Here is a 12575-nt window from a genome sequence, read left to right on the forward strand (position 1 = left end):
AATCACAGATGCCCTAAACAGGTGAAGCATTGCTGTGTAGAGTGACAGGATGAGGAGTGTAGCTCTGAATATATTTGGCATACGATGGGATTTCCACCAAACTTAAAAATCCCTTTTTTATGTCACATTTGCTACACATATACAAGTTTTGTGTTTGCTGCCTCCCTCACTGCCTTGGCAGAGAGTTTGCCACCTGATCTGGGTGCCCCAGACTGGGAGCTACTTTGTCAGCCACATTTGGGTCTGAATTGGTTCAAGATAAGTTCAGTTATTTGTGCATTATCCACAAAGCCAGAGGCAGCTGCAGACATGTCCCAAAGCATCACTCTACCTTGGATAAGCAGCAGTGCAGCACCCATGGAATTGAGGAGCCCTGGGGTAGGGCAACAGCCAGCGAGGCTAATTACTACTGAAAATTGGGGTGAAAGACCCTTCTGCTTGAATTTCAGCTCTCAGCCCTATGAACAGCTAAAATTTCTTGATGTATGCACACACTCCTCACCTCTACTTGCCACATGACACTGTCCATGCATTCCTGGCTGCTGCAGTGACTGTGCTCAGCTTTGTGTCTGTTCCCTCACTGGGCTCTATTAGCTCTGGTTCTCCAGCACGGGCTCCTGCACTTGTGATTACCCAGAATTTATGTGTTACCTGGCAGCATCTGGTTTGCCCGACAGCACTCAGCTTAATTTCCAGTTACACAGAAATGGGCTCATTTCAAGCTACACTGTTACCTAACAAATGGAAATGAAGCCGCAGGTTGGCTTGTTGGCTTTTCCCTTATTTGTGTTAAACAAAACATGCCAGCGTTCCTTTTCCTCCTTTGTCTGGAGGCTATAACACCTCATCCCCTTTCACTGAAAGCCCTTGGTAGCCATTAATTGCTCCTCAATTTAGCTGCTGCCACAAGGGTTAGGTCATGCTCAGTCTACTTGCAGCCAAAGCATGGGATAGAGGCATGCACCACCCATTCAGCCCGAGCAGGTAACACAGGGCAGCCTCCCCCTCCCCTTATCCCAAAAAAGCAGCAAGCAACAGGAATTCAAAGGCAGATCTCCTTATGGCTTTGCAAAGCCCTGGCCCCATTATTTTCTTTGTGCTCTCCATGTATTTTACAGGAGATGAATCCATACATTCAAATGCTTGGAGGGGCTATAAAATAAAGCAGTTATTGTTGCAGCAAGCCATGTTCTCCACCTCTCGGCCTGCCAAGATCAGGGAAGCAATCCTAGTGCCAAAACACTGAAAATTTTGCTGTATCTTGTTAAATACCACACTTAAAGATTTTGTCTGGTATGAAATAACATAAAATTTGGCAGTCTTACACCAGGCACCCTGGCTCACAGCAGAACAGACATAGCAGAGTATATGCACAGGCAGATTTTCCTCACAATGGTTACAGTGCTGCCAGTGCATTCCTGGAATGTACAACTACATGGAAGCCACTGTCAGCAATGAAGAGAAGCATGCTGTGCCTAATGCACCAGAAAAGCTATTCAAGAACTCATCCTTACATAAAAATAACTCCACAGAGGCTGTGTCAGCTCAGCTTTGTCACTTTGCAGGTATCTGCTTGCTGTGCCCTGCACACCTGGCCTCACCCTGCACTCCTGGGCACAAACCCAGTGGCTCTAAGTGAGGGATTTCATCCCCTCATTTGCCCATTCATTTGACTCTTTGGGCTCATAGATTTCACAGCTAGTGCAAAACTGAAATAACTTTGATACATATTGTGTGAGAGAACATTGTTTGCTCTCCAGAGAATCACACCTGAGATCTGTGTGGTGGGACATGCAGTTCTTCACCCAGGTATAACAAGCCCTGCAGTAAACTGCAACTGCAGGTTTAAAAACCCCAAATATCTGAAAGTTCCTTTTTAAAAGAAATAAAAACTAACCCAACCCTAGATCTCCTTTGTTACAGGTGTTAAATTCCTCAAATCCTATAATACAATCAAGACAGCTGGCTATTTCCAGATTTCAGAAATGGTGTTGGCAACAGTGGGTTTGAATTCAAGGTGAGCCCATAATACAAACAGCTATTTCAGCCTCAATAATGAACTTTGCAATGATGCCCTCAATAATGATTTGCAGGAATATTCTCCAGTGGGACAGAGAGCCTGTAATCACATGCTGCATCACTGCTGGCCCTGTCTGGAAAAACAGCTGCCATAATTCTGCTAGTGTTTCTGATGCAACCAAACAGCTCTTAAAAAACAGCTCCCAGAAATTCTTAATGTTACACCCTTAAATTATACTAAGTTTCAAGAACAGAATATTAATTTCATATCTTCTAAGCCTTCAAAAAAAAAAAAATCAACCTTTAGAAAAACAGCCCATGGACAGCACTGCAGGCCAGGGTGGGGAAGGTTTGGAGTAACTTGGTTTAGTGGAAGGTGTCCCTGCCCATGGTAGGGCATTGAAATAAGATGGTTTTTAAAGTCTATTCCAACCCAAATCATTCTGGGATTCCATGATTATTTCTGCTCCTTAAGGACCATCAAATGAACGTGCCTCTCTTGCAGATAATGAGCAGATCACCAAAAGGGAAGTCAAGGAGTAAGGAAATATTATCCTTCCCTCTGAATCTTCAGTGTTCATTCAGCTGTGCCATGATTTTAATGTCTGGCATTTCTCACTTTTTAATCCCTATAAAAATGATTATAGGAGTACTTATTTCAAGAGTACTGTGATGCTGAAAGGGCAAAAGCATTTCTGCCTTGAGAACCCATTTACCTCACACTCTAGCAGAGTCCCATGTGTAGAAACTCTCCTAGAACAGACATTTCAAATCAATAATTATTTCATTAACACTGCTTGTTCACCTCTCTCAGATATTTCATCCTGACAGTTCAGTTCTGTGATAAGCCCCATAAAATTCCAGCTCCAAGCTCTTTCAGTAGCACAAACCCTGCAATGAATTCAATGGCCTCTCCCAGTAAATTCCTCAAAAGAGAATCCCTAAACAGAGTTTTCTTGGCAATAGGAGGCATCAGGAGCCAGGTTTGAGCTGTGCCAAGCACAGATGTTGGTGGAGGTGCTTTGTTTGGGCTTAGGCACTAAAAGCCATCCTCAATCTTCCAGGAATAAAAGGCCAGTCCTGAGAGAATTTCATCCTTCAGCATGCTGTCAATGAACCAAGGGAACACAAACCCTTTCTGTTCTGCCCACGTTCTATGCAAAACCACTCCAGGAAGGATTGCCAGCTGCACAGCATCATCCAGCCTAAACTCAGTCCTGCAGGAACAGCCTGTGGGCTCAGCCACCTCTGGGATCCAGGGAAGATGCTATTTTACTACCCACAAACCTCATATTTGCCAGTGAAATCACAGACAGCTTTCAGATAGCAAGACAATAGGAGTGAAATGTGTTTCAGATGCTGCATTTATCCTCCTGCATTTGGTCTGGCTCTGCAGCTGGAACCAAGAGTCACACATCTGTGCAGTCATGAGGATTTCAGCCTTCAGGAACTATCATGGAGCATCCCCCAACTTCCAAAGACTTGCTACTCCTAAATCATTGCTTATTCATCTGCCTCTTTTCCTAAATTTTTTCACTGAAATGCATCAACATTTAGAGATCACATCATCAAGAACTTCCCCCCAAATCAAGGATAGTCTTGGACAAGTCATTTCCAAATTCATTTTCCAAGTGCCAAAAATATCCCATTGCCTAAGTCACTATTTGAGCAGCTACCTAGACTCCATTATCCAGAAAATGCCAGGTTTCCAACAGAGTAGATTTTAAACAGTAAGCCTTTGGTTACTGCTGCCTCACATGAAGCTCCTAAAACATGTTTTACAAGCATTTTTCTGCTCTCCAGTGACACCTGCAAGTGCTTGGGACTGAAGGAATATGCAAATAGATCAGATGCAGAAATCCTTATTTTCAGGCAATTGCAAGAAGCTTATTTTTTAGCTTTATAAGTTATATAAAAATATACCTAGAGAATAAGAACTAATAATAATTCTGTAAAGAGGAGAAAACAATCCCTGCCCTGACTCTTACGTATCTTGTGGAGTGGGAATCTATGGTTAAATTCCAACTAATTGATTAAAAGAAAATCCATGACAGTCCTGATTTTATTTTCATCTCATGATTAAATATACATCATGCCTTCATTAGCAAAAATTACAGATGGGAATAAAACAGATGCCCAAAACACATCCTGCCAGAGTCCTTGAAAATTAAAATTTCCTTGTATTAACTCTACCTGATGCCAAAAATGTCACAGGCTTTTTAACTAAGGCTGTTATCAGTAGTGTACTTTGAATCCTTTGTACTACTATGCTAAAAAAAAAAATCCTCTGTTTGTATTCCTAGTTACATTTGCTAAAACAAATCCTCTGTTTGGATTCCCAGTTACATTTCCTAGCATTCCAGCTGGTTGCTGGGCTGGGGCAGAACACAGGGCTACAAAATGGTAACAAGCTCTTGGTTTTGGCACTCGGGTTAGAACCCAAGTCTGACCAAATATGTAAAGAATTATTCTGAATTTTTTCATCACTGCTGATAAACCATTCTCCCAATTGAACACATTTCATTTTGTAAAATCATGCAGCAGTAGGATTCCTACCTTGAAGACATCAACAGATGGATCACAGAGGGAAGACTCACCACTGTGCAAAATAATGCCTTGATTTCTATCCTGAGAAAGGACTGGAAGTATTTATTGACCCTTAAAGATCTCCTGAGCCCTGGGAATGAGGAGAAGCAATTCCCTGATAAGCAAACATGACCTTGCCTGTGAAACAAAACCTGATTGCCTAAGAGGGCCTCCTTGATGTTTGAAAGAATAAGTTTATTGTCACCTGCAAATGTGTTTGTTGAGGCATGAAGAAATCTCATTTTCCTGCCTTTCAAGCAGCAGCAATATTCTGAGATTACAAAACAGAAGAAATGAAGGCAACGAAATTGAGCAAAAGAGTTCCACACTGAAGTTTAAAAAATACATATTGAAAAAAAAGGAACAAGGAATGGATAGTTATGCTTTGAATTCTTTTGGATTTATGCAGTTAAAATCCATCCTGAGAAATTTACTGGAAAACTTCTTATCATTGTGGCTCTAAAGACATTCCTGTATAGAAGGTTAATAATGAAAGAGGCACATGTCACACACCAGAGGCTGCAACATCACACCTTTCAGTATTCATGAGATCAGGGAAAGGAACTGACCAGGCATGAACACACTCAGGAAAGGGAGACTTAAAAACACTCTGTGGGAAAAGAGCTGAGCTACTTCAGAGGAGGCACAATTATGCTGAGAACCTCAGAAAATCTGAATTTAAAGTATCAACTGGTCCTTTTTTGAAAGTGCTGTGGATTTTGTATTCATTTCCCTCCTACCCTCATGTTCATTAAAGATCCAGCACTTACATTGCAAAAACTTGTTCCCTATTCCATTGCACAAACAGAGAAATGAGATTTTTGCTCTGTAGGATACCTTTACCTCTATAGGTCACTGTTTACCAGCACAGAAATTAAGTATCACATCATCTTTATGTTTCAAACATAAATATAATTCAATATAATATAATTGGTCTCTGTATTCAGTACATCTGATTTCCCTCTCTCATACAAACTTGCAGCTTCTCTGAAACAAATGAGGTTGTAGCAAGGACACAATTTATGGGCAAATTATGCAAAGCTGAAATGTTTCTAGGGCAATGTTTTATAGTCCCTTAGAGCTCCATACACAGTATTTTACTGTGCACTCCAAAAGCATTTATTTACACACGTGTCTGAGGTTTTCTGTCAGGTTTAAAGTTCAGACTTTTCTCATCTAATCTAATTTGTCCAAGATGGATGGCCTCACTTTTTTCCTTTGGAAAACCAATGCTGTGACACTGTTTCCAATTCTTCCTCCAAAGCAAAACTTGGGTGTTGGCAGCTCCTCCAGAATTTCAAATCCTGCCAGACAGAAATTGAAATGCTTTTATTAGAAGGAAGTAGTTTTATTCGCCTCTTGGATAACCCTTTGCAAACCATTCTTTATTTGTCTGGAAAACTTGCAAGTCAGTTAATCTGTGAGTTTATAGGACTGTATTGTTACACTGCACCACTGCTTTATACAGCTGAAACTTTTCCATGGATAATAAAAATCCAAGCTGGCTGACTTGCACAAATTAATGGCAGAAAAGATGAGAACTTGCCAGTAATTTCGGTTCCCCAGAAGGGATGGCTGTTTCAGATCCACACTCAGTTTCAAGCCTCAGGCATGAGATTGAGGAGCTGACTGGCATGTAAAAAAACCCTCCTAGATGGATCACAAGGGCAGCAGGGAAAGTGATAGAAAAGTCACAGTCTTGCCAGTTCCCCTAAATATGGATAACAATGTTACCCCAATTTCAGGGCAATCAAAGGGTGAACTGGGTCTAGTATCAAAGACCCAAAAAGTATCAGCCGGCCACACCCACTCCCCCAGGGTCATTGGAGAGAAATTCCCAACCTGCAAAGTGTAAGAAACCTGTCCTCTCTTGGCACTGGCAAACCCAAGAGCTGTAATTCCCGAGGAAAACGGAGGGAAGACAGGCTGGAGCATTTACTAATGGCTCCACCTCCTCTAATCCTGACCTGGGAAACTCAATATGCTAACACACACATTAAAATTCCCTAATGCCTTCCTTCAGCAGCCCCACGTTGGCAGAGGGCTCTGCTCAGCTGCTTACCTTCTCTGAACTCGTTCAGCAGCTCCTCCTTGGTCCAGTTGCAAGAGGTGATGAGGAAGATGCCCTCTGGTTTCAGCACCCTGCCCAGGGATCCCACGTACAGCTGCCTCTTCCCCGCCGCGTCACTGGGGTCCAGGCTTATGGCATCAAAAGTCCCCTTGTCAATGCAAATGTCAAAGCCTGACAGCTCAGCTGAGGGTGCCAGGAAGTCTTCTACCTAAACCAGAAGTCTGTGAGAACAATCTTCTACTGGGCAGTTCCTGAATCTTTCATGCAAAGCAAGACTTTAGGGTACAAAGTTTCAATCCTGACAGTGGGTGTGCTTAGGGAAGGGTAACTCACAGTGCCACGGCAGCTTCTTCCTTCTCTACACATTGAGTGATGATCTATTTGCTGTAATCTAAAGCTCAGACTAACACACTTGAAGCTCATTCTCTAAATCATTATTTGTACTTTGATCCCTGCCATGTGCCAGGCACTGCATGAATGTAGAACAGCCAGAGCCTGACACAAAGGGATTTTACACCTGACAGACACACAGGAGCAGAGACATCACACAGGTCCAGGAGGGGAGAACAGCACAGCAGAGCTCAGAATGACAGGTAGACAGAATCCCAGAGTGGCTGAGGCTGGAAGGAGCCTTTGGAGATCATCTGTTCCCAGCCCTGCTCCAGCAAGGCCTCTCAACCTTCCTGCTCTTCAGCTACTGGCAGGGATTCTATCACTTAAGGACTTCTTCCTCTACCTAAAATCTGAAATTCAGAATGTAGCAACTGAAATACAGAAGTTGCCACTTGGTAAAACACTACTCTGCTGCCTGTCCCAAGCAGGGAAATCTTGTTAGCCTCAATGAGTGCTACAAACAAAAAACAAATAAAGACCAAAAATCTTCCCATAAATAGATTTATTTGGGTAGAGTTCTCTCACAAATGAATCTCAAATTATGTCATTCATTTAGTACACTGAGTACATCTGAATATCAATTAGCTCATTTAATCTTGGGCTCAATTGCTTTCTATTTCCTCAATTACCTTTCTCTCAAGACTTACCTTTAATTTAATGTTAGACATCCCTTCTTTCTCTCTTACTTTTTCTGAAAGCTGTATTGCAGAAGGTGAATAATCAATCCCTGTGAGATTCATGTAGCCAGACTTTGCCTAGACAGGAGAGAATCTTTATCAGTGTGCTAGCAATTGTTTTTGTCCAGCCAGTACATTCCCTACCTAAAATCCATCTCATCTCTCCTCCTCTTAATAACAGGAAAAAAACACAACTCAACTTTAACTCATTTTTATACCTGTTGCCATTACAAGAGCTCAATAGCTGAATGAGCTGAAATAACTTTATTCTGCCCAAAAACCTCACCCAAAGAACTTGTGACTGAAAGCTGGTTTATGTCAAGGGGAAAATTGAGCACAACTGTGAAAAGTAACACCCTGGAGTGGAACAGGCTCTCTTATCTGCACCAAAAGTAACTTAGAAACCAGGAATTTTCAGTGATGACATGTGACAGATGCTTCAAAATATGCAAAAAAAAAAAAAATCTCTGACATGTAACATTGGAAATTGAGCAATTATTTAGTTTATAACTAAACTAAATAAGTTTAAGAGTCAAAAGTTGCAATACATTGCACTAGGACAGAAATCCACTGCAAAATCATACATTTTTCTAATTATTCATGCTAATGTCTATTTGAATACAACTATTTGCATGCTGCCAGGTGTCTGTATCAGCAATTTTCAGGCAGGTTATGCACCACATATAATAGCACACAGAGACTTTGTTAATCTAAGTTTGTTGGAGATAAGGATAACTCAGTTTAGTGAACTCAGTGAGATCCCAGCAACCCTTTGGCAAAGCAGGTGGGCTCCTGGCATCAGCTGGAGCTGGGCACGTGGAGGGGGAGCAGGGACACACATCCTTGCTCTGAGGGAGAAGCTGAAGGGACCAGCTGGGGGTGGAAGGTATAAGCTCAGGGTATCCCATGTGTCAGTGGGTCTGGAAAGATCCAAACCTGATGGAAGAGCTCTGATCCTCTGGCCAGCTGCAGGCTGTCACAGCAGACACAGGGAGGAGGCTGAGGTTTGGAAAAACACATGGAGTGGTGTTAAGCAACCAGCTGCCTGTCTGCTTGTTCCAGAGGCTGACACCTCAACTGCCAGGAAAACGATGAGGAGTTTCCACAACTGTCCTTCCTCCTTGCAGCAGCCCCCCAGGCCTGAGCTTGGTGCTCACCAGCTGTTCTGAACCCAGGGCTAATTGCAGCTGAACACAAAGGCACTGTTGTTTGCATGGGATGGAGAACATTTATTGCTCAGGCTCCTGCCCACGTTCCTCCCCAGAGCAAAGCAGGCTTCCTCAGATGCCTGTGCTGAAGGTTTGGGGGTGGAGAAGCTGTTCCCACAACAGCTCCTCTGTTTGCAAAGGAAAGGCTTGAGTCACTTCAGGGAGTTCCCATTCACTCCTCTAGTCTCGGGGGCAGAGAAGGAAGGTTTAGAGATAAACAGCATTAAATGCTGCAGAACCTGTAGGGCCTGACTGTGACAGGAAGGGATCCTCCACTTGTGCCAAACGTGACCACGCTGCACCCTGCAGCTGCTGCTGCCCTGGAGGGGATTTTACAGCACTCTGCTGCTGCTTCTTGAAGCAGATTGAAGAGCAGGAGCTTGGAACATTATCAGTTCTGCCCTGTGTTTAAGGCTGACATCCCCTCTCTGGTGAGCACTCTCCACTTCAGAGAAGTTCCACGTTATTTATAAAAAAAAGTATAAAAGAGGAGAGCTTTCTGTGGTAGCAAGGTTTCCTCAGAAGAGCAGGAATTTTTGGAAGGCAAAAGAATTATGTCATGAATCCAAGCTAGCAGATCCCTGAAGTTCACAGGGATAGAACCACAGCCTACCAAACATATAAAAAACAGCAAGGGGTGCCACTTATGTCATATTAATGTACCCTCAAATAGCTCCCTTGCAGAGAGCTGCTACCAAGGCTTCCATGACTGAGTATTTTCCAGTATTGCCATTTCTATCTCATGATGGAGTCCAACTCCAGTGGCACAACAGTCTTGTGGTAGCTGCCAAAAGAATTCCAACTTGATTTCCAAGCCTTGCAGCTAACTCACAAAAAAATTCCTTTTACATCAACTAAGCAAGTGAGATCCTGAATTATTTAGCAAAAATAAACAAGGTAATTTTTGAAGCCACTTTTCAAGAGGGAACTGGACTGAAAATTGCCTGTGAAAGAAACCACAATACTGTGAGGTGCTTAATGTAAGGGAGGAGGGTACTCTCACAAGAGTTAATAGTTTTTAAAAGCTATCAGGCTGTCATTTTCCCATTATAGTATGAAAAATCAGTTTCCCATTTGCAAGTGTAGTCAGTATAAAACTGAAATCTTACAAATAAGATTTTTCTGTTGGATACTTTGACCATGATAGAGCTATCAGTGCACTCAACAATCACCATTATCAGGCTAATTTCTCTTAGTGAGATGAGCAATTTCTGCTTTTGCTGACATAAATTCTCCTGTGCTGTGGTGTAGCAGCCAGTCTCCATAAAGGCTTTAAAGTCTTCTAATATCAAAGTCCATATTTTTAAAAAAATTCCACTTCAAACCTGACTTGGGCTTTCAGTCCTTCCAATTCCTACAGGAACTAATGGAGCCAATGGGGGATGCAAAACAACAGAAGCTGTGACAATATGACAGCTACTTTCTTTACCAACTCCCCTGCAGTATTACACCAAAAAAATCAATCAAAAATAGGAAAAAAATACTGGAACTCCTGAGCACCTTGTCCACAACAAAAGCATCACAACATTTCAGAACACATCTGATCAGATTTCCCACCCTGACAGAAATGGACACTTCTTTAAAAGAATTGTTAAGAACTTTTTGAGTTATTTGCATAAAAGCCCTTGGGTTTACCCACTTCTTTATATCAATAATGAGTGTTATTACCAGAAGTGAGTGCAGAGAAAGGGTCTGGTTTTGTAGATGAGGGTATTTTGTGAATTAGTCAACTTCATTTCCTTATCTGGGGGAGTTTACACAACAATGGGAAGAAATGCAGTTTTAAATGCAGGGAAATAGGAAGGTAAAGTAGAAATAAGGGATGCTTAGGCTGATTGATTTACAGAAATATTTCAAATTTTGAAGCCTGAAGTACTGACACTTTTTGTGTTTCACACAGGTGGTTACAGCTCCCCATGATTATCACCACCACTTGTGAGAACTGTATTTCAACTGCTCTGATTCTGAATAAAAAAATACACAAGTTTTGCAAAATACCAACCAATTCAACCAGTAAAACACCGTTGCCAGTCCCAATGTCAAGGACAGAGCTGTCAAGGGGGACCTTGTGCTTTTCCAACCACCTGATTATGCGCACCATGCTTTCTTCTCCAAACCTGGAAAAAACCAAGGGCTCAGGTCATTAAACCAGAAAAAAAGGTGCAAAAAGTACAGCAAGTTTATTTCATCACTGACTCTCTGCAGCTTTTGCAAAGCCCTTTTTACTGTTACTCAAGTAAAAGCTGCCATAGCTTATATTCCATGTTTGTTCTGTTCAGATGAAAATTCTCACGTGTCAGTCTTAAAATTCACTGAAACACCAACTCTGGGAGGTGAAAACATCTATATATTTAAAAAGGAAGCAGTAAGGGCAACTTGTGTAGTTCAACCTGAGCTCAGGCATAAAAAGCACATTTGTCAGTAACATACACCTCAATTACCAGCTCAATTTCTGTGTAATGACACTTGTCCAAGTGCAGCGGAGCAGTTTTCACTGTGAAATTGGGCAAGAGAGGAAGTGCTGGTTTCAATGGTAAAACTCCCCATCATTTTGTCAGCAACTTGTCAAATTGCTGGCTGTGGTTTTGCAATGTCTTTTACAGTAAAGAGACAACAGAAACACTTTGCAGGAGTTATTTTGTTTACCAGATTTCCCCGGTATCTCCAATGTCTTGAAAAGTTTGCAGTTCTCTTTCGTACGCAGCATCCCAGCTGGTGACAGGGGGGGAAGAAAGGAGAGGATATCATAATTAATACTGGGAAATGTTTAGATTAAAGAGGGATGGGAAGAAGAATTGTAAGATAGATTTAGGCTTGATATTTGGAAGAAATTGACTGTGGTGAGGCACTGGTGCTCAGCATAAGAACAACATGAACATGTGGGAGAGAGTCCAGGGATTCACCTGGAGAAAGGCTCCAGAGCCCCTTCCAGTGCTTTAAGGGGCTCCAAGAGAGCTGGAGTGGGACTGGGGACAAGGGATGGAGGGACAGGACATGGGGAATGCTTTAAGCTGAAGGAGGGGAGATTTAAATGGGATATTGGGAAGGAATTCTTCCTGTGAGGGTGGGAGGCCCTGGCACAGGTGCCCAGATTTGCTGTGGCTGCCCCTGGATCCCTGGCAGTGCCCAAGGCCAGGCTGGGTGAGGTTTGGAGCACCTGGGACAGTGGAAGGTGTCCCTGCCATGGCAGGGATGGGACTGGATGCGATTTAAGGTCCCTTCCAACCCAAACCGGTCAATGATTCTATGAAAGTGTGAGAAGGCTCTCAACTCTGTGTAGCAGTGCCACTTAAAAAAAAATTACAGATTTTACAAACAAATAAATGACTTATAAACCAGCGATCGGCTCGCGTTGAGAGAGGACCTTAAAGACCTTTTATCCCCACGCCGCGCGCCGCGGGCAGGGCCCCGTTCCACAGCGCGGGGGCTCCGAGCCCGTCCCGCCCGTGCCCGCCCCGAGCCCCGGCACTCACTGCTCCCTGGTGCCCAGCACCGAGGGGCTGAAGGGCTCGTCCCCGGCCAGCGCCATGCCCGGCACGCCCCGGAACCAGCGAGCGCTGCGGGCGGAGCGCCGCGGCCGCTCCCGGCGGGAGGACCCGGCTCGGTGGTGCGGCCGTGAGG

General features: G+C 43.2%; 1 protein-coding gene across 1 annotated transcript; it reads right to left on the minus strand.

The window, feature by feature from the left end:
- Positions 1-4505: 4505 nt before the first annotated feature.
- Positions 4506-12545, minus strand: EEF1AKMT2 (EEF1A lysine methyltransferase 2). Its single transcript, XM_079312690.1, has 6 exons — positions 12428-12545; positions 11601-11666; positions 10957-11071; positions 7717-7824; positions 6668-6884; positions 4506-5909 (listed from the first exon to the last, which is right to left on the minus strand). Exons 1-6 carry the CDS (start codon positions 12481-12483, stop codon positions 5782-5784), a joined length of 690 nt encoding a protein of 229 aa, XP_079168816.1. The 5' UTR covers positions 12484-12545; the 3' UTR covers positions 4506-5781.
- Between the last annotated feature and the right edge of the window lie 30 nt (positions 12546-12575).

Source organism: Erithacus rubecula (genome assembly GCF_903797595.1).
Source record: "Erithacus rubecula genome assembly, chromosome: 9".
Taxonomy (NCBI): Eukaryota; Metazoa; Chordata; class Aves; order Passeriformes; family Muscicapidae; genus Erithacus; species Erithacus rubecula.

Coding starts and splice junctions, on each gene's coding strand:
- EEF1AKMT2 (XM_079312690.1), bottom strand. CDS start 12,483: ATGGCGCTGGCCGGGGACGAGCCCTTCAGCCCCTCGGTGCTGGGCACC. Junction 7,825..10,956: donor GTGTTTTACTGGTTGAATTG/GTTGGTATTTTG, acceptor TCTCCTGTCTAG/GCAAAGTCTGGCTACATGAA. Junction 6,885..7,716: donor TGTCTAACATTAAATTAAAG/GTAAGTCTTGAG, acceptor CTTCTGGTTTAG/GTAGAAGACTTCCTGGCACC.